Genomic DNA, 23024 nt, shown 5'->3' on the forward strand with positions numbered 1-23024 from the left:
TTATAAGGACAAACTAAAGCACGTACCGAGCGAGAGCGAGAAAGAGAGAAACACAAGCCAGGGAGGTAATGAAAGGGGTAAGATGACTGATTTTAGAGACTAGTCTACAAAAAGGGCCGGTATATTTTCCTTTATCAGATACTGTACAGTTAAGCTTTGAAATCACATACCTGGATGGCTGTCTGGCCACTTGGCGAAGCCTCCCACTAATCGATCCTGCGTGGACAGGATGAAGGTTCTGTTCTTGTCAAAGTCGGTGTACTGGAACACATCTAATAGCTGAGACAGCAGACAATAAAACGCAAGACCATGTTATAATGATCAACTGTTTTTACAAAACAACCCTAAAAACATAAAAAACCTCCACGTTGGCCATTTAAAAAAAATATATAAATATATAAAATTTCCTTTGTACCTCTGGCACAGCTGTGACCTACATATTTACAGATTAGCTACATTGGTGTGATAGCGTGTTACTCATTGGTGTTTAAGTCGAGCTCTCCTTTATTTTTGGATCACGCTGTGGTGGGTACCGCTGGCAGGCACCGTTATGACCCACATACTTGTATACTAATAAGACTAAGAAAATGTCAGTCAACCAAAATGATCTTTTCCCCCAATACATTTTGGTCTATCGTCTCTATTGGTCACTGAAAACTTTTTCAATAGATATTATGTACTTTTTGTCCACACAGCTATAAGCTTATCGGTTTCATGTAGTAATTGTTGTATTTATGTGTTATTTGTATATAAGTATGTATGTGTGTGTGTATATATATATATATATATATATATATATATATATATCAACAATAGTTTGTCTTAATTGTTTAAATATTGGGAGTGTGGGAAAAATGTATTAATTAGGGCCCAAGCAGGCGATGCAAAGCATGGCAAAGGCCCTTCTGTAGGTCAGGATGTTGGGAAAGAGGTGACCGCATGTGACATGCGTGCCCGCAGACTCGCATGATTCCCACTGCACACAGGATTTGTTCAATGCTGCTTGCAGCCATAATTTCATTTTTTTTTTTTTTAATGACCACAAGGCGCCGTTGGATGCACGGCCATTTCAGCAACTTGAGGGCTCTAGGTTTGATTCCAGCTTCCGCCATCATAGTCACTGCCTTTGGGTCCACTACATTTTACCCTATTCCTAATGCCACCCAAACCGGCTAAAATGTTGCTTAAATGTAGACAAATGGTTTCATGTAAAGCGCTTTGAGCCTTTAGAGAAAAAGGTCCGATCTTATCCCATTTCTGACATTTTCTGAAAGTGTAATCAAAATTTTACAATTACTTTTGAGCTTCTATGTAGCGGATTGAAATGAACACAGTGAACCCTCTCCATCTTCCACTCACTTTGTCTCTGTGGGCGGAGACAGGCTAACACCAATACAAACAGAGCAGTTGAGGCTCATAACGTGAACATAAGGTAAATACTGGAATTATTTGGTACCGGTTCTCTTTCTTTCTTTCTTAGTTTTCTAATTCCTAATTAGGTCGGTCCAGAAGGACAATGAATTACGAGTAAAAGATTAGGCTGTTGTAATTATGACACATTGTCACATTCATTTCAGGTGCCACTGCTACGCATAAAAAAAGAAACGGTTAGAATCTGATAGGTGGCTTGGAATGATTACAAATAAGGAAGCCAAATCACACAAAAGTTTGTAGAAACAATATTTTCTCCTCTTAAGTCCCTCAAACACACGCATGAAAATAAGAGTTACTGTCAATTTGAAGTGAACCCGCTTTGATCGCAATCGCGCTTTGTCAACCGTCCCTCTAGCAATCCAGTAGTCCACAAACCGCTTTAATATAATCAAAAAATTTAAACATTTAAGTAATAACATAATCCAAAAAGTTGCTCTGAAGCATCTTTTCATGTTGTTCTGGTCATTTTGGGGTCCTAATTGGCTGTCAAAGGGTACCAACTTGTCGGAATACCTACTCAAACTTCTTCTGTCCAGGTGAAATGCATGTTTTATGATCTAGAATAAACTTACAGGAAGCAGTAGACTACTCGATGATGTAAACAAAAAGGGACACACGGTGGTGATCGCGGTGCCTCTATAAATAGTTTGACTGCGTTAATGTCTAAAATAACAATATCACGAATATTTGGTTAATATTGAAGTCACAAATTGTAAATTGAGTATTGATGGCACTTTTTGAATGGTTATTTATTAGAATAAGCGGTAGAAAATGGATGGATGGATGGATGGATGGATGAAATAGTGGAATTTCCATTGGCTGTGCTGTAAGCAGACTTTTATTTACATTACTCAATATTTACAATGCATAAAAAATTGTCATGTTTTTCATAATGACTGTGAACGATAGGCAAAATTCCCCCGAAAAATGCAGTTCCCCTTTAACAAGATGATGACATAACAAATGCATTGCGCTTTGCAAACATTGTTTTCTTGTTTAAGACCTACAAAAAAGGTGTTGATAAATTAATAATATTTTCTTGCTGTGAGATGTTACATTATGTTTGTGGTGTACAACCTATTGTGCTTATAAAATAAATACTTTTTTTCACATCCTTATTTGCACCCATTATAAATAGCACCGATAAGAGAACTGATGAATACCGACATCGATAAGGAATATCGAGAAAACCCTAAAAATGTAAATCCCTGAAAGGTAACTGAGTACATTTGTTGCGGATCACCCCGAAATTTTAATCATTTGTTCGTTATCCCATTTCTGACATTACCTTAAGGTTTCATCAAAATCAGCACAAAACCTTTTGAGCTATGTTGATAACTAACAGATTAAATTTTATAAAAAGGATGCAAAAAGTAATATTCAAAGACTCAGCTATAGGTTATTGTTTTTAGTAATGATTTTAGTTTTTTAAATTTTTCTTTTTAAATTACTCTGTTTTCCAATTTATTGGTATTGTTATTCCTAAAATGTGCAAAAGACCAATTTAAAAAAAAAGTGTGGTGCAAATGGCCCCCGTAGCTCACTTTGGACACCCATGCAGTTTAGAGAGTCTATGTACCAAACAAAGAGCTAAATTACAGAACTGCCTAATGTATTGCCTAATTGCAATCGTATTGACAGACACTAAATGTCTAGTAATAAAGAACACAACGTGCAATAAATCATTACAACAAACATGAAACAAAAAATGTGTGCTTGAAAACAATATCTTGCAGCAAAACAATGTGTGACCATACACAGAACATGTGACGCGTACCTCTAATGTTGCGCCCACCCAAAAAGAGTAGCACGTGTCTACAGGCTTGTTGGGGCGCCCATGGAAGCCACTCTGCTGTCTCATGATGCACCAGCGGCAGATCCTGTCCAGCTCCCGCTGAGTCAGCGCTTCTTCCAATCGACCCATCAAACATAAGGAGGCGATGGCGCAGTATGTCCAGCCGCCTGCCAGCAAAAAGACGGGCCACAAAGAGTCAAGAGATGTATTTTAGGATGGATAACAGATTGTGTGTGTGTTTACTGTGCAGGGGCTTCTTTTGTTGCCTAAAATATTAAGATGGTTCCTATCTTTCTTTAAAGATGAACCTCTTTTCCATTGAGCTGCATTGAAGAGTAATAATGCTCTTAATTGAATTAACTTCTGACTTGATTTTGCCAATATATAGGATAATTTATTTTGGATGTGACTGCCAATTCACACTAAAACACCAGTTTTAACTTAAAGCAGAAAAACATGCACAATATCGCAATAGAATTCTGCTTATCAAGCATCACAGTTAGCCCGAACAGTTAATAAAGATTTTAAAATAGCAACAGATTGACCGTGCAACTGATTATTTCTATTTCCATTTTTTCTTTAGGAAAATTAGGTCAACCAATATCCTGAAATAGTTTTACATTGAAAAAGTTGTCATTTAAAAAGATTAACTTTCAGCTGTGTAATCTTACACTTAGATTGAATGTTTAATACTATCTGACGAGACAACATGCAGAGTGGTTCCTGATTTAAAAGTGCCTTATCTCCAATGTGACACCGCCTTTTTTGCTATCACCGTGCATTTAACTTACTATGAACACATAGCGTCACTGTCTCCTGCCGCTTATCTGCGTTTGTGACAATAGGCGAGCGGGAGTGTGAACGTGTGTCTGAGAGTCTATCAGCGGACGTGTCATGTCCGCTTGCAATCGACCATGCTGCGTACTTTCCTCCATTGCCTCAAGGCTCATTCAGAGCAATGCACATGTTCTCAATCAAAAGGCCCCTTTAAGCTCTCCAAGGTTCTCATAGTCATCATTGTCACCGACGTCCCACTGGGTGTGAGTTTTCCTTGCCCTTATGTGGGCCTACCGAGGATGTCGTAGTGGTTTGTGTTGTGGTTTGTGCAGCCCTTTGAGACACTAGTGATTTAGGGCTATATAAGTAAACATTGATTGATTGATTGATTGAACACACTCCCCTGTTCTGTATAAACAGGACCGACATGGAGAGTGGGGATAACGCCGACGTGTTTACTTTTACACCTTTCGAGGGCCATAACAAAAGCAGCATAGTGCCTGTGTGTCGTGGAGTTTTATTTGCGGCATAAAATTGAACACTTCTCTCGCCTTGCTAAGAGCAAAAGTGGCATATCAACATTATTAACGCAATGGTGTATTCTGTTGCAGGTCAGGCTGTAATAGATGGCTAAAAAAAGGTTTATGTTAGCAGTAATCTTATTCGGGTGATCGATTGTTGCATTTTGCCCATTGTGGACAATCAGTTGAATCTATAGCGTTTAAGAGGAATAAACAGATAGTGGTATGTAGTATTATTGTGTATGGACTGGTCAATAAGTATCAGTAACGTCAGCGTCACATTGATGTGCTCTAGCACTTATACATTAATTTTTCAAAGTTAATTAAAAGATACTTGGGGACAAGCGGTAGGAAATGGATGGATGGATGAAAGGAATACATAACCTCTATTTACAAACCTTCCTATTTGTGAACTTTTTGATGATGAACTTTTAAATGGAGCCAAATATGCCTCTGTGTGCAAACCATGTCTCTGTGTATGAAAGCGTCAGTCGGACATTCATTTTGTCACGCCCGCATGCAAAAAAAAATAGGGCGCTGCATTTTTGGGGATGTGAAACCTTCCACATTACTTGCCTCTCAGGGCACTACTAGCAATTTCTTAGCGTTTGAGTATGTGTGTCTTTTGTGTGTTTTTTTTTGTCTTCTGACAACTGCTGTCCATTTTGCTAACTCAATATGAGCCCCAAAAAGACAACAGCCCAGAGTGGAAATAAGGAGGGAATCGCTGTAGAGCTAAAGGGGAAAAAAAGACAACTTGAAAGGAGTAAATGATTTGTAAAAAAAGCAAGTTTTAACTGTGATGAGACCAGAATATTGTGGAAAAATATGCCAAAGCAAACTTATTTCACAGCGGAGGGAAGAGCTACTCTTGCTCAGCAGCGTGTCTTACAAGGTGCACACACGGCCCCTCCCCCGCTTTCATATGTGCTCCTTTCTTGTCTGCCCAAACTTAGCCAATGTTACAATAAGTGGATTTTACTGTTTTAAAGGTTTATTATTGTAGCAATATGGTTGTTAAAGCTAAGGATTCTTGTGATTTCTGATCATTTGTGAGGGAACAAAAGTGTCTTCTGCGTGTGTGCGCGTGTTGGCAGAGCAGGGCAGACGGAGCACAGCAGCTTGGTGTTTTGGCTCGTTAAAGAGAAAGTTGATTCATCACCCCGTTGTTATGTTTTTTTATATACTGTACTGCGTAGCATAGGCCTATTCAACATCGCCCAAATAGGCTTGATAAAACAATTCAAAATAGTGTTGAATTTATGCAGTACTCCCGCCACCCTGCAGGGGGCAACAGTGAGGCATATGTGCTACAGTGAAGCAGCAGTGGGGTGAATATAAGACTACTCATTTAACCCTGGAAAAAAATACAAATAAATTTGAAAAATCGGACGTTTAACAATGAATGGCCAGCAAAGTATACATGTTCTTCCCCGAGCAACTGCTCGAGTCATTGTTTTCTGGCGGACCTTTTAAGCGACGGACACATTGATCCAGACAAGAAGCAACAATGGTAGAAATTAGAGATGTCCGATAATGGCTTTTTTGCCAATATCGATAATCCGATATTGTCCAACTCTGAATTACCGATTCTGATATCAACCGATACCGATATATACAGTCATGGAATTAACACATTATTATGCCTAATTTTGTTGTGATGCCCCGCTGGATGCATTAAACAATGTAACAAGTTTTTCCAAAATAAATCAACTCAAGTTATGGAAAATAATGCTAACATGGCACTGCCATATTTATCACTGAAGTCACAAAGTGCATTATTTTTTTTTAACATGCCTCAAAACCGCAGCTTGGAATTTGGGAGGGGGGTTGAGGTGGAAGGGGGGAGTAGCGGGGGGTGTATATTGTAGTGTCCCAGAAGACTTAGTGCTGCAAGGGGTTCTGGGTATTTGTTCTGTTGTGTTTATGTTGTGTTACGGTGCGGCTGTTCTCCTGAAATGTGTTTGTCATTGTTGTTTGGTGTTGCTTCACAGTGTGTTGCTTCACAGTGTGGCGCATATTTGTAACAGTGTTAAAGTTGTTTATACGGCCAACCTCAGTGTGACCTGTATGGCTGTTGACCAAGTATGCGTTGCATTCACTTGTGTGTGTGAAAAGCCGTAGATATGATGTGACTGGGCCGGCAAACAAAGACAGTGCCTTTAAGGTTTATTGACGCTCCGTACTTGTCCCTACGTCAGTGTACAGAGCGGCGTTTTAAAAAGTCATGAATTTTACTTTTTACCAATAATTTCCGATATTATATTTCAAACCATTTATCTGCCGATAACATCGGCCGTCCGATATTATCGGACATCTCTCTAGTAGAAATCCCAGCAAGTACGCTTCATCACGAAACTTGGTCAAACCTTTCTAAGTAGATATAATTTGTGCATTAATATATTTAGTTTGTTTTGTATTGAAATTGCTGACTTCGTGATGTCTTTTGTGTTCGTGGTAAAGGTGTTATGTTGTCTGAGAGTAACAATCAAATCTTGTTTAATACATGTATCGCTAAATTTGACCACTAGGGACAGACAACGCTAATTGCTACTGTATAAGTAACATGCAGTGTGTGCAATGTTTGGTGTGTGAATGTTTTGTAATTTCTGTGTAAACATTTTTAGTTTATTGTTTGAATATAGCAACACTAAACCTACACAATGGACATTATTTATGTAAACTACACAATGGACGTTATACTTTTGTTATGTTTATATTTTCAGTCTTACAAACCTAAATAAAGGAAAAAGTGTAAAGAAATACAAGTAAGGATGGAAAATTATTTAAAAGAAGGGACCTCAATCCTCAACATAAACAGAAACTTTTTTTTCTTCATGCTATTATATCTAGCTGCACACACTGGAAACGAGTGACGAGAACAGAATAATTAATTTATTGACAGTTCAGTGTGAAAGCTGATATGTTTACTTTGCAACTAAGTAAACGCAGCCTCAAAAGAATATAACCTCCGGAGGCATTTTCTGACAAAACATCCACATTTTGATATCCGGCCCCTAAGCCATCATGCTCGCTGCAGCAGATGCTAAATTAGTTGCTAGTCTTTTTAATTATAAAGAAAAGGTATCTAAAAATCTGCAGACACTTGAAAATATCCATCCATCCATTTTCTACTGCTTGTCCCTATTGGGGTCGCGGGAGGCCTGGATCCTATCCCAGCTGCACCTGGGCAAGTAGACGATGGACAAGTCGCCATCTTATTGCAGGGCCAGCAAAACGATATACCGGTAATACAAAATAATATATATGTTAATACATTTGATAACAGAGTAAATGTATAATGTAGGACAATGGATGGCAGGCTGTATATCATAAATTATATGATGACGTCATTGTAACCACACCCTTAACCACGGCCCCACCACCACAGGCATCTTGGCAATCTAGGGGAAACCTTGTCATAATAATAAAAAGCGGCCCCAGTCAAGCTTTCCAATACATTGCAATGTGGTGGTAACCGTTGTCACAAATCAGCAAGAGCAAGAGCCTAAAGCAGTTAGCATTTCTTACAATGTGAGAGGTCTTGACACTGTGCAAACACACTAATAGGCAGCACCTGAAGACGTGTTATGAGCATGCAGAGGGAGGAGGGAAATCATGTAGTGTTTTGTCAAACAGGTAAATTGACTTTACAAACATGAGAAATGATCCAAGCAATGACATGTCTGCTGAATAACACAATTTCATTTAAGCAGGGATTAATAAACACAACGGTGACAGGAATGAATCCCTAATCCTTTAAAGCAGTTAACTCCCATAAACCACCTTGGTACCCATCCAAATTTTTCTTAGCTGGCGAAAGTTCACAGATAAGAGGTAAGATTAAAATGTGAAGACAGTACTCACCATGGGACTCTCTTCCGGCTCCCTGACCAAACCCGTTATCGTAAGACTGTGTGGGGAAAACAATATTTAAAAAAACAAAAAAAAAAAACACTTGAAAACAAGACAAACTTTCGATGTGGAGTCTTGTGTGGCTATGGAAAAACATCAGCTCATCAGAAATAGAGACTCTCTTATTTGGTTCAATGCTTTGATGCCAAATCATATCCACCTTTCCTGTTCACTTCTATATTAAAGTTGGAGGGTTGTTTTGTTTTTTTCCCTTTGGGGTCGCTGGTGCCTATCTCAGCTACATCGCCTGTGCAATTTATAAGACACACAAACAAGCATACGTAAATAATGTATCATTACACCTTTGTAAAACACTGGAGTTTTTCCATCAAGGCCAATTATGCAAATTAGACATTTTCGGGGTAAATGTGTTCATCACATCATATACAACCTACAGCAGGGGTGTCCGAAGTGCAGCCCTGGGCCATTTAATAATAACAATAATAATAATACCTTTTAACTTTTCAAAATACTCAGACGCTTTACAGGATAATTTTTTTTAATATAAAACAGTTCAAAGGAATAATATAAAATACAGGAAATATAAAAGCAGTACATTGTAAAATACATAATAATACAGGACAATTGCAATACTGGACATTACAGGACACAGAACACTAATCACTAATCAATGTGGCTATTAGCTCATTTTTTACCAGCCCATCATTCTAACAATACTACTATGAGGGAAAAACATACTAAGTGGAATAAAAGAGGAATCCAGGAATCCAAGCGTATTTCAATGTAATACCAGTAGGGATGGGAATTGATAAGATTTGTATGATTTTTACGATTCGATTTTGCTTAACGGTTTGTTTCTTTATTGATTATCTTATCAATTCTCATTTGGATAAAAGGCTAGCAAAAAAGTTGACTAGCTTCAACTTTGTTTAGTTTAGAAAAAAAACATGAGTATAAAACCGCAACACCCTTAAGACCCACAGCCTTGATGGGGTCCATCCATCCATTTTCTACCACTTATCCCCTTAGGGATTGCGGGGGGCACGGGAGCCTTTATCAGCTACAATCGGGCGGAAGGCGGGGTACACCCTGGACAAGTTTCCCCCTCTTCACAGGGCCAACACAGATAGACAGACAACATTCACACTCACATTCACACACTAGGGCCAATTTTAGCGTTTCCAATCAACCTATACCCAGCCTACATGGGGTGCCACAAAAAAATATTTTGTTTTGAAAGTAACTAAAATAAATATTTTACTTTAGTAATAATCACAACAAAACATACTATTCTGTGGCCAATGACAATTACAAAAAAATGTTAAGTAACATGTTTAACAGTTTTCAAATAGAATTTTTTTTTTTTTTTCAAAATGTAAATATAGTATAAATGCTAGTACAACTATGTCAGTCAAAGACAAAAGACAAAAACAAGTCAAAGACAAGTGAAATCGAACTGTACAGTATGCGAATTTTCAACAATCAACTATGATAATTAAACATTATTTTGCAGAAAATTAGGCTTATCTGCTTTTTTAGGAAGGATGTTTGATATTTTTGACTAATCACTAGTTGTAGAGAACGCTTCTTAAGAAGGTGGCGTGCAAGCTGACGGTTAAATGCAGTCTCGTCATGTAATGCAATAGAAACATGCATTTCACATTTACATTTATATTAGCATGTTTTACATGACACACAGTGCTAGTTTGTTAGTTACTGCAATAATAGAATAAAACTACGTGCTGACTTTGCCGCCGCTGCTGATGGTGATTTACTTCCGTCTCGGTAGCGATCGAAAACGCGTCATTCATTCAACGTTATAACATGCTGTGTATGCTAATGTTTCTGGTAGTGTTTTCTCAATTTGATGCAATATCCACTTTGCAAGAATGCAAATTGCCCTGTTGTCTTCCTTTCTCGTGATTAATTCCAATGTTGGTGCTGCTTAACAGCACCGTGCGTGGTGACATCAAGTGTGTCTTAAGTATTGATAAGGGAATCGTTGACAAAACTGTCAAATCAAAACTTAGGGAGTCTGTTTTTCACAATTAGCTGTTTTCGATTCCCATCTTTAAAGAGAAGTTTAAATGTTAACGCTAACAACACAACACAGAAATGCAGGCTATTATTTTCCTTTAAAAAAATTTACATATTGCACTGAAAATATAAAACCCCAAAATGGACCTTTGCATCCTTTGATTTTTCAGTGCAGCCCTCAATGGAAAAAGTTTGGACACCCCTTTCCCACAGAAGACATGACAACTGAAAGGTTTAAAGACTGCGTGTTAAATCTAATAAAATGCCAATACTGTGCTGAAAATAGTTATGGTTTAAAAAAACAAAAACAGGACAATGGGAAAGAAAGTTAGTGAAAAGTTGGCAAAAAAGTTGGTAACAGGGCAAAATACAACCTAGTGGCTGGCTCTCATTACAAGCCTGCTATTCTCTGCAGTTGAGTAAATATCACCTCCAGCAACTATATAAGTAACTGTGGTCACAAGCAGTTGTCTTGAGGCTTGAGATGGAACTAGTAGGATTCTTGCAAGATGAAAACGCCTAAATATTATAAGCATTGATCCCAAAATATTTTTAGCCATGACAAATGAGGTATATCTCAGCACACAAACATGGAAAACCATCAGAGGTGAGACAATCAGGAAATTATATTTGAACTTTCACTGATAGCTGTCGGTACATCCCAGCTCATTTAGATGGACTCACCAAGCTTCCTCGGATGTATTCGATGGCCTTTTGGATATCCATGCCCGACCAGTCGTCCAGCATGTAACAGATACTTGCGGCGCAGTAGATAAAGCGTATATCGTTTTCGCTTCCTTCTGGCACGGCGTAGAAACTTTAAAGGGGAAAGGATGACAAATTATAAAATGACTGTCAAAACTAAAGGGCACACTTGGAAAAATTTGGAAATGCAAATAATTCAATACATTTTGTTATGGTTCACATAGATTTCCATGTTTTTTTTTTCTGGTTGAAAAAAGAAGGCATGTCCAGTAAGACATGCTGGGTCTATTTTGGATATCAAAAATGGCTCTTTTCCCATAAAGAATGCTTCTGTGAGTCCTTGCCTTATATTTTTTTATATCAAAGGGCAAGAAATATATTCACAATTACATATTAATGATATCAAAATTAATTTTAGTCATTAATATTTCCATCCAACCATCTTCTTTTGCTTATCCAAGGTCGGGTCACGGGGGTAGCAGCCTAAGCAGGGAAGCCCAGACTTCACACTCCCCAGCCACTTCGTCCAGCTCCTCCTGGGGGACCCAGAGTCGTCCCCAGGCAAGCCAGGAGACAAAGTCTTCCCCACAAGTCCTGGGTCTTCCCCATGGCTTCCTACCGGTCGCTCGTGCCCTAAACACCTCCCTCGGGAGACGTTTGGGTGACATCCTGACCACATGCCCGAACCACCTCATCTCGCTCCTCTCGATGAGAAGGAGCAGCGGCTTTACTTTGAGCTCCTCGCGGATGACAGAGCTTCTCACCCTATCTCTAAGGGAGAGCGGAGTTTCCACCCTGCGGAGGAAAATCATTTCGGCCGCTTGTACCCGTGATCTAGTCCTTTCGGTCATAACCCAAAGCTCATGACCATAGCTGAGGATGGGAACGTAGATCGACCGGTAAATTGACAGTTTTGCCTACCGGCTCAGCTCCTTCTTCACCACAACGGATCGATACGGCGTCCACATTACTGAAGACGCCGCACCGATCCGCCTGTCGATCTCACGATCCACTCTTCCGTCACTCGTGAACAAGACTCTGAGGTACTTGAACTCCTCCACCTGGGGTAGGGTGTCCTCCCCAACCCAGCTACGGCACTCCACCCTTTTCCGGGCGAGAACCATGGACTCGGAGGTGCTGATTCTCATGTAAGTAATATTTATGTGATATAAATGTTTTATATTTATGAATATATACATATGACAATTACCTATGATAGGTAATTATATTACGTTTGTGTTTTTTAAGTGAATTATATTTATATAGCGCTTTACTCTAGTGACTCAAAGCGCTTTTACATAGTGATACCCAATATCTAAGTTACATTTAAACCAGTGTGGGTGGCACCGGGGGCAGGTGGGTAAAGTGTCTTGCCCAAGGACATTTCGGCAGTGACTAGGATGGCGGAAGCGGGAATCGAACCTGCAACCCTCAAGTTGCTGGCACGGCCACTCTACCAACCAAGCTATACCGTAAAAGTTTAAATGATCAGAATTTAAATAATACAATAGTAAAAAAATACAGTACAGTCCAAAAGTTTGAACACACCTCATTCAATGCGTTTTCTTTATTTTCATGACTATTTACAGTGTAGATTGTCACTGAAGGCATCAAAACTATGAATGAACACATGTGGAGTTATGTACTTAACACATGGAGGTGAAATAACTGAAAACCTCTTTTACATTCTATTTTCTTCAAAATAGCCACCCTTTGCTCTGATTACAGTTTTGCACAGTCTTGGCATTCTCTCGATGAGCTTCAAGAGGTAGTCACCTGAAATGGTTTTCACTTCACGGGTGTCATAGTTTCGATGCCTTCAGTGACAGTCTACATTGTAAATAGTCATGAAAATAAAGAAAATGCACTGAAATAAGAAGGTGTTTCCAAACTTTTGGCCTGTACTACATGTTGCTCTCCTGCTACCAAAATCAGATATTTCAGGGCCAAAGTTAAACAATTTATATGCAATATAAACAAAAAATGTGGGGAAAAAAATAACATTTTGAGGTTGTATCAGTACATATAGTACAGGGGTCGGCAACCTTTACCACTCAAAGAGCCATTTTGACCCGTTTCACAAAATAAAGAAAACAATGGGAGCCACAAAACTCTTTTGAAATTTAAAATGAAATAACACTGCATACAAAGTTTTTTTTACTTTGTGCTATGTATAAACCAGGGGTCTCAGACGCGCGGCACGCACCTAAATATGAAAATTTAATGATAGTGGGGCCTGCAAGTTTTTTATGAATGTCGCTTGACAGCATCACATTTGCCAACCATCCCGAATATTCCGAGAGACTACCGAATGTCAGATCAACCATTCTCGCGAATGTTTGCAGAAGTTCCCTCGATTAACAATAATAAGGGCAACCCATTAAGGTGCTGCCTTTGACGCCCTCTACAACACGTCCAATCGGCTTGCCAGCCCGGTCACATGTCGTACGAGGCTTCTGCTAAAACACGCAAACAATTGCAAGGCATACTTGTTCAACGGCCATACAGGTTACACAGTTGGTTGTGATATACACAACTTTAACACTCTTACTAATATGCGCCACACTCTGAACCCACACCAAACAAGAATGACAAACACATTTTGGGAGAACATCGGCACTGTAACACAACATAAACACAAAAGAACAAATACCCAGAATTCCATGCATCCCAACTCTTCCAGGCTACATTAGCACCAAATCCCCCCACTCCCTCCGTGCGTCGGTTGAGGTGAGCAGGGTTGGGGGGGCGGGGTGATTTGGTGCTAATGTAGCCCGGAAGAGTGGGGATGCATGGAATTCTGGGTATTTGTTCTGTTGTGTTTATGTTGTGTTACAGTGCAGATGTTCTCCCAAAATGTGTTTGTCATTTTTTTTTAGGTGTGGGTTCACAGTGTGGCGCATATTAGTAAGAGTGTTAAAGTTGTTTATATCACAACCCTCCGTGTAACCTGTATGGCTGTTGACTAAGTATGCGTTGCAGTCGCTTTCGTGCGATAACAGAGGCTGTAACATAAAATGACCAGTCGACATGCAGATCGCGTGATGTAAAAGCGGACGCGACGACATATTGTAGAGGAGGTTAAAGACATTGCAATCACTGCACACCCTCAGTATTGTAGTCCAGGTGAAAATTGGAGGATGTTATCCCCGGGTGATTTCTGAGAGAGGCACTAAAATCCGGAAACCTCACGGAATAGTCGTTGGAGTCAGCAATTTAGCAGCTGAGCCACATTAGAGTGATCAAAGAGCCGCATGCGGCTCCGGAGCCGCGGGTTGTTGACCCCTGATATAGTATATCCATGAATAAAGCAGGATAAAGCATATAGCCGACAGGATGGTTGGTCGTAGGGTTGCAGCTATTGATTAGTATAGTAGTGTGTTCAATTAATGGAGAAATCGGATAAAACACACATTTCATACTCTAGCTCAGGGGTAGGGAACCTACTGATCGCGAGCCAGATGTGGCTCTTTTGATGACTGCATCTGGCTCTCGGATAAATCTGAGCTGACATTGGTTTTTAACACAATAAGTAATGAATATTTCCACTTGTAATCTAAGTGTTAAAAATAATGTTGAAATTATAAAACATGCTAATGCATTTGAATCCATCCATCCTTTTTTCTACCGCACTTGTTCAAGAAGTTGCATCAAGGGTAAGAAGTGATATATTTATTATTGGTTAGTTTAGGGCTTGCCCTCCTGGAGGTTCTTCAGACCACCAAGCACTGACATGAGAGCCTGTTTCAGGGTTACAATATTTTTTTATTTTTCAATAAGTCTCTCAGTTGCTTTCCACCAATTGTCTTTTTCCCTTTCGTTTTCGCTTGCACTCTGGCTCCAGCCCCAACCCCGTCTCTCCTCCTGGCTGGCGCTTAAAAACAGAGCGACAGATGATTAGATAACAAGGCCCAGGTGAGCCACCTACGCTCCTGTTGCTGATTTCAAGGCGGTCCTTACAACACCCTGCTTTGCTGCAGGACTGCAGGCCACGCCCCCTCCACAGTTAGCTTCAGAATAACAATGTTATTATAAAGAATAACAGACCTATTATACTCTAGAAATGTTGGTCTTACTAAAAAATGCACGCGTTTAGTTGTGTTCAGTGTTGAAAAAAACATTATATGGCTCTTACAGAAATACATTTTAAAATATTTGGATTCTTGGATCTCTCAGCCGAAAAGGTTCCCGACCCCTGCTCTAGCTCAATGCGTATTTTAAAAAATGATCTATTCGGCATAACTTTTTTTTTTTCGTCTAATAAATGCACATCAACATTCTTTTTTTTTCTTTCAAAAATCTCTGTGTGCCATCATTGAGATCAACACAGCCCTACATCACCGCTCTGGTGAGAATATTTAAAGCTCCGGGCACTCTATGTGGTCCAGATTTTATCCATTTGTATTAGTTTTGCTTATTAAACGAAACCGAATATAAATGGTAACCTTTTTTTCTATTTAAATTAATCGATCAACAGAGATGAATGATTTACTGTTGAATGCAGTATGTTTGTGTCTCTAACCTGCCGTCGTCCAGCTGCAGCGCCCTGAGACCTGCCAGACAGGCCTGTTTGTTGACTTGGCTCAGGTCGTCTCCCAGTATTAGCAAAGAGCACAGTCCAGTGTAGGTCATGGCTACGTGGCCGCTGTCGTACGGATGGAGCACACCGGGGCCCTGGAAAATAATAAATACACAAAAGTCAGGGGACTATATATATTCAACACAGAACCATATGTAATGGTATTTAAGGTGCAATCAATGTAGACAATAGACGCAATGGCAACAAATGGGACACATTGAGACCGATTGGGACAGACTGTACCTCGGTGTTGCACGGAATTCCGATGTGTGATGATCCTCGAAAGCCGCAGCGACTGAGGTTAGATTCTGAATAAAGATAAGCAAGGGCAAAGTCAAATGAAATTGAAATAAGAAATATTTTGCTCTGCAGCAACATCAATCAATCAATCAATTAAAGTGTAATTATGTAGCCCTTAATCACAAGTGTCTCAAAGGGCTGCACAAGCCACAACGACATCCTCTGCTCAGATCCCACATCAGCAACATGTTGGCGCTGTTTTAGTGGCTGCTGGTTGTAGGAGCTCTCGGCTCTAATGTGCCCTCCTTTATGTTCTTGACGTTTCCCTATTTTTTTCACGTGTTTTTTGCCTTTTTATGTGTCCTTTTTTGTCTGCTCATGGCCATTTATGCACTGGAGATCAACTCCTGGCTCTCTGCCACACCGGAGTCCGTGTGCAGAGACTGGGGGGATGCGCATGAAAAAACGTTGCTGAGCCAGTGTCGGGATGGACGAGCTTCAGCTCGCCCTGGCTGGATGATCATGTATCGGACATTTTCGGTCTCCCTGGACAGTATGAATAGCACCACTGACGTGGCAGCTGGTTGCATCAGCTATGTGCTCTTTGATGTATTTTATGTCATTTATTCATTTATTTTTTATCGCTTGTCCCTTTTGGGGTCGCAGGGGTTGCTTGAGCCTATCCCAGCTGCATTCAGGTGGTAGGCGCTTTACACCGTGGACAAGTCGCCACCTCATCGCAGGGCCAACACAGATAATAATAATAATGATAATTATCTTTATTGTCTCCGAGGAGAAATGTGTCTTGGACATCAAGACACAGCGTTTTACATACATACATACCTACATATATATATACAGTACATACAGTTCATCGACAATACAGTGACGACAGTGAACATTACATTCCCTCCGTATTGCACTATCCCAATATTGCACTCCTTATTATTGCATCCGGTTATTACAGTAGTTTTCTGTTGTTAAGTGCTTTGATTGCCAGTGGGACAAAGGAAAATCTATACCTGTTGAGTTTGTATGTTTCCGTTCTGTACCGTTTACCATTGGGCACTATGGAGTATGTGGTGTGGGTCACAGGTGATTTTAAGACCCTGCTTCCACACAGTCGTGTCGATAATTTCTTGAAGGGAACAAGGGGGCAACATGACAATTATTTTACCAGCCCTCTTAATGAGGTTTTGAGTTTGACAGACGGATTTCCAAACCATGTGGAGATACCATAACGGATGACGGATTCAATGTTTGCCTTATAAAACAACATCATGATGTTGCTTACCGCACAGAGATAGACAACATTCATACTCACATTCACACACCAGGGCCAATTTAGTGCTGTTTTTGGAAGCCGGAGCACCCGGAGGGAACCCACGCAGTCACAGGTCAAAGTCAACACAGAAAGACCACGAGCCCGGGGATCGAACCCAGGACCCTCGTATTGTTAGAAAGATACACTAAACCCTGAGCCACCGTGATCCCTTTCTATGTCATTTAATGTTTTTATTTTTCTTCCAAGTAGTTTGCCTTGTTTCAGTGTACCTTTTGTATCTGCTTTACAACCACATAATTTTTTCCATTGTGGGATAAATAAAATATATCCTATCACAGGAGCGCTGCTGCCACCTAGTGGGTATCACCAGAAGGGCAACATGTTATATTACTATAATGTTACCTCCTTATTTTGAAAAAATACACCTAAAGTGCCCATAAATATTGGGCTGTGCAGCTTCCCTTGGTTTGAATCACTTTACAGTATGAAAATGGTGGATGTGGAAGATTTCTGGAGCACTTCATATCAATTTATGCTCTACAGTGGTATCCAACCACCAGTCAGTGATGTATGTGCTCCCGGGCCGCACAGAGACATTAAATCATTTATAACCGACCGCATTTTCTTCTACTTAACTTTGGCCAGTCCCACCAGACACACCAATAAGCTTGTTCATTAATGTATTACAAAACTCCTAATAGGAAGTCGCCATTTGCTGTATTTGTTACATCTTTGTCACATGGGACAATGCACATTGATAAACAAAGAAAATGTAAAGGTGCCAAATCGTAGCCAAAAGCTAGGTTCCATCTAGCTAGGTTGATGACACAAGATCAGGGTACATCAGGAACAAATTGACCGTAGGAGTTAACGTGCATAAAGCAGATGGAGAAGTACTAAATTGTTGCATATTATAATTGTGCTGAAGAAAAAAAATCTTTGGCCTCGTAAGTTAAAGTGCTGCTATTATTGCACATCATCCCATCAGATACTGGAGCCAAAACAACGCCTACCACTAACAAAAATTAGCAAAAAACAAGTCTATGGAGAGCTTTTTTGCAAAGGGAAAAGGCCTGGGGCTCCCACTAATTAAATGTTACGGTGAGTTGTTTCATGCCTTCATTTTTCATGCACTTATTTGCTATATCTTTCTGCCACAAGTGGAAGGCCGGTCCGTGAAAAAATACACATCTCCTTTGGCCTAGTCAGTTAAAGTGCTGCTCTTATTGCACATCATCCCATCAGATACTAAAGCCAAAACAAAGCCTACTACTAGCAAAAATTAGCAAAAAACAAAAGTCTCTGCAAAGCTTTTTTGCAAAGGGAAAAGGCCAGGGGCTACCACTAATTGAATGTTATGGTGAGTTTTTTGATGCATTAATTTTTCATGCATTTATTTCCCGCAGCGCTTTGTTGTAAAGGCGGCCGCTTTAACAACACCGTATGAAAAAAATAGTCAAACACAAAAGGAGATAATGTCCGCAGCAGAAACCTACCACATAGCGAAGGACAAACACTATTTGATTTCCTATTAAGCAGCTCATTTGTATTTGACAGTTATTAAAATATCTTGTGTGGCATAGTTCACAAAAGTGCACTTTATTTGTTTTAAACTATTGTAGTGGCGTTCTGTACAAAATGTGGACTTTAATTTAGTGTTGTTTTGATATGTCATCTTATTGACATCATGCACAAAAGGGCACTCATAGCTTGTTTTAAAATGTCTCTGACAATCTTGCACTTTTTGTTTTGAAAATTACATGAACGTTTGTGCCACTGCTTAATAACTGTTTAATAAATACAGTTTTGGTCAATTAACTTAGTTGTGATTTCCTTCTCTGCATTAAAGTTTAAAATGAGCATTTATTAATGCAGTATGAACAAGAATGTTTTAATATAGACACATAGAATCATCATACTGCTGTGATTATATGCATCAAGTGATCATTCAAGGCTAAGGCAAAATATCAAGATATATATCGTGTATCGCGATATGGTTTAAAAATATCGAGATATTAAAAAAAGGCCCAATTTTGACTTAGTCATTATTTTGTCTTATTAAGTCAATATTTACTAAGTCAAAATAATGACATACTTAGTATCTCAGACAACTAGGACTTTTGTGTGTTTTGCTTTTACTTTACGGAAAAAACAAACATTCTGGGGGAAACACTTTTTGCTATATATTTCTGCCACACGTGGAAGGCCGGTCCGTGAAATTAATGCCTACATTTAATGGGTCCCTGGTGCAAAAAAGGGGACCCCCCGCTCTACAATATTCCTTCTGTTTGTGCACATGCGCGCTAGCATGGGACTCACGGTCTTCTGTGGGTAGGACCTGCAAGGAGTAGATCCACTCAATAGTGACCTTGCTGTCGATGACATCCAAGGCATCGAGAACATCGAGACCAGACAGGGCAAAAAATAGGATAGTCAACCTGAAAGAAGAAGAGCTGCTGTGATTATAACAAAACAAACAAAATAAACACCATGCATGGGCAAACACTACAAGTGGTTAGCAGGATTTAGCTAGTTTGAGACTAAAAACATTTGACTTAATTGTATTGGTATTACCTTTAGACCAGACCTGGGCAAATTAAGGCACGAGGGCCACATGGGGCCCGTTAAGCTTTTCAATCTGGCCCGCCAGACATTCCCAAATAATTGTTTAAGATGTTTAAGATGGAAAGTGTAGCTGCCATTATGATGTGCAGTGATGTTTTCTAATGATCATGAGTCCTCAACCATACTAAGTCTTTCAATAGTAACAATCTGCACTTTTGGATGATACACCAATTACCATGGTTATCTAATTAGTTACTACAGTAATCTAATTAGTTACTATGGTCATCTAATTAGTTACTATGGTAGCGGTTAGAGTGTCCGCCCTGAGATCGGTAGGTTGTGAGTTCAAACCCCGGCCAAGTCATACCAAAGACTATAAAAATGGGACCCTTTACCTCCCTGCTTGGCACTCAGCATCAAGGGTTGGAATTGGGGGTTATATCACCAAAAATGATTCCCGGGTGCGGCCACCGCTACTGCTTACTGCTCACCTCACTTCCCAGGGGGGGAGCAAGGGTGATGGGTCAAATGCAGAGAATACTTTCGCCACACCTAGTTTGTGTGTGACAATCATTGGTACTTTAACTTTTTAACTTTAATTCACGTCACAGCAGCTCAGACGAGGCACCAAGCAACGTGGGAAGAAAGCTTTTCCACAGACAACGGAAGGAAATTTTCACAACAAAGTTCTAAAGATTAGTGATGTATCAGATAAAAAGAATAGAACAGAATGTACTTTATTGATCCCTGGGGGAAATTCAGCACCACAGTTCGCTCACAATAAACAATGACGATAATAAATAATATAATATATAACCTATATTATATATATAATATATGAATAATATAAATATATTCTACATATATTCTACATTTAAGTGCAGTCAAGAAGGAACATATGCATTATACAGTGTGATGGCTGTCGGTATTAAGGACCTCCTGTGTCGTTCCGTGTTGCATTTTGAAAGTCTGTGCCTTCCACTGAACGTGCTCATTCTCTCCGCAAGGTCCGAGTGTAGTGGGTGGGAGGTGTTGTCCATAATGGCTAGGAGTTTTGCTACACTTCTCCTCTCTGACACCACCGCCAGAGAGTCCAGCTCCACTCCCACCATGTTACTGGCCTTCTCTACTAGCTTGTCCAGTCTGTATGTGTCCCTCACTCTTAGCCCGCTGCCCCAGCAAGCCACGGCGTACAAGAAGGGACCGACCATCACAAACTTGTAGAACATCTTCAACATCTTTGGACAGACATTGAAGGATCCTAGCCTCCTTCAATGTCTTCAATGTCTCTTCTTTTAGAGGGCCTCAGCGTGTTTTGACCCATTCAGCTTTTTCTCCATGTGTATACTGAGGTGTTTAAAATCCTCTACCATGTCCACATCCACCCCCTTGATGGAACAGGGGTCGCTGTATCAGATTGTAGGTGGGTTTATTTAGTACCCTTCGCGTCCATATTTCACTGTTTGTTGCATTTTTGCTGCGTTTCACTTGATTGTAAAATATGTCGATCGAAAGGGGGTGTGACGTTCATATTTTGTCAATATTCAGTCTTTTATCCTTCATAGAAAAATTTACAATTACATTACATTTTTTAAAGGCCTACTGGAACCCACTACTATCGACCATGCAGTTTGATAGTTTATATATCAATGACGAAATCTTAACATTGCAACACATGCCAATACGGCCGGTTTAGTTTACTAAATTGCAATTTTGAATTTCCCGCGAGGTATCCTGTTGAAAACGTCGCGGAATGATGGCGCGTGCACGTGACGTCACCGTTGGTAGCGGATATGTTCTCCCAGCACCGATCATGGCTAAAAGTAGTCTGTTTTTATCGATTAATTACCCAGTATTCTGGACATCTTTGTTGCTGAATCGTTTGCAATTTGTTCAATTAATAATGGAAACTACAAATAAGAAAGATGTTGGTAGAAAGCGGTGTATTGCAGCCAGCTGTAGCAACACAAACACAGCCGGTGTTTCTTTGTTTGCTGTAAAGCTTTAACATGGAACAGAGCGGTCAAGCGAACATGGTTCTCTACCACATGTCAACCGGCAGGTTTCGGTGAGAAAATTGTGGTAATAAGTCGGCTCTTACCGTAAACATGAGCGGAGCTTGTGTCGTTCCTCCTGCAGCTGTCAAAGAGGCAGCTGCAACTTTTTTGGCTCCTCCGTGGCTTCCCTCAGAGACATTGGCGGTCACCACACCCCTCCGACTTTCAGGTATGACTATATAATCTCACTAAAACACTAGTAACACAATAAGCAGATAAGGGATTTTCCAGAATTATCCTAGTAAATGTGTCAAATAACATCTTAATCGCTCCCACTGCCCTCGTCTTTTTTTTTCTTCTAGTCCTTCACTATCCTCATCCACGAATCTTTCATCCTCGCTCAAATTAATGGGGAAATTGTCGCTTTCTCTGTCCGAATCGCTGTAGCAGCTGGTGGCCATGATTGTAAACAACGTGAGGATGTTAGGAGCTCAACAACCCGTGGCGTCACGCGCACATCTTCTGCTACTTCCGGTAAAGGCGAGGCTTTTTTATTAGCGACCAAGAGTTGCAAACATTATCGTTAATGATCTCTACTAAATCCTTCCAGCAAAAATATGGCAATATCGCGAAATTATCAAGTATGAAACATAAAATGGAATAATAAAATCTCATTTCAGTAGGCCTTTAAGGTGGTCTGTCATAACGTTTTTTAGCATTCAATCAGACATTATTGTGAAGTTTTGTATTAGTGTTCCTAAAAATAAATAACCGGCCCCCAGACACATTTTCTGTCCAAATGTGGCCCCCCGAGTCAAAATAATTGCCCAGGCCTGCTTTAAATTACCGTTCTATTCCGGTACAATTAAAAAAAACAAAAACAAAACGTCGATATTTAGTCATGACACGTTTGATTCCCTGTGGCTGCACTACCAATGTCACAACTTCACTAGAAAATGTTAGCAACACATGCTAAGTGGCCCTGCAGCTTTTACATTTAAGGAAAAACAAGGCCATAAAAAAGAGCTAGCCTGGAATTGTGGGGCTCACCTGGTTGTCTCCAAGGAGGCGTATCTTTCTGGTAAAACCTGGAGAGTTCTCTGAAAAAAGCGTACATGTCTGTCTCTTAGAAAGTCTATCTGCTCTAATTCGTCAGTGAGACTCTCCTCCTCCGCCATCTTTGTTTCCGCAATGCGATGGTCGTTTCCGGTCC

At 40.0% G+C, this 23024-nt stretch overlaps 1 protein-coding gene across 1 annotated transcript in view; it reads right to left on the bottom strand.

Moving 5' to 3' along the window:
* Positions 1–23024, bottom strand: part of pggt1b (protein geranylgeranyltransferase type I, beta subunit) — a 36036-nt gene extending 13012 nt beyond the window's left edge. Inside the window, exons 1-8 of the mRNA XM_061901205.1 lie at positions 22862–23024; positions 19569–19687; positions 15968–16032; positions 15668–15819; positions 11125–11257; positions 8395–8440; positions 3212–3396; positions 171–279 (exon numbers count right to left, since the gene is read on the bottom strand). Of these exons, the coding sequence (XP_061757189.1) occupies positions 171–279; positions 3212–3396; positions 8395–8440; positions 11125–11257; positions 15668–15819; positions 15968–16032; positions 19569–19687; positions 22862–22989 (937 nt within the window). The 5' untranslated portion in view covers positions 22990–23024. The remainder of the gene's footprint in view (positions 1–170; positions 280–3211; positions 3397–8394; positions 8441–11124; positions 11258–15667; positions 15820–15967; positions 16033–19568; positions 19688–22861) is intronic.

Source organism: Nerophis ophidion, linkage group LG01 (assembly GCF_033978795.1).
Source record: "Nerophis ophidion isolate RoL-2023_Sa linkage group LG01, RoL_Noph_v1.0, whole genome shotgun sequence".
NCBI classification, from domain to species: domain Eukaryota; kingdom Metazoa; phylum Chordata; class Actinopteri; order Syngnathiformes; family Syngnathidae; genus Nerophis; species Nerophis ophidion.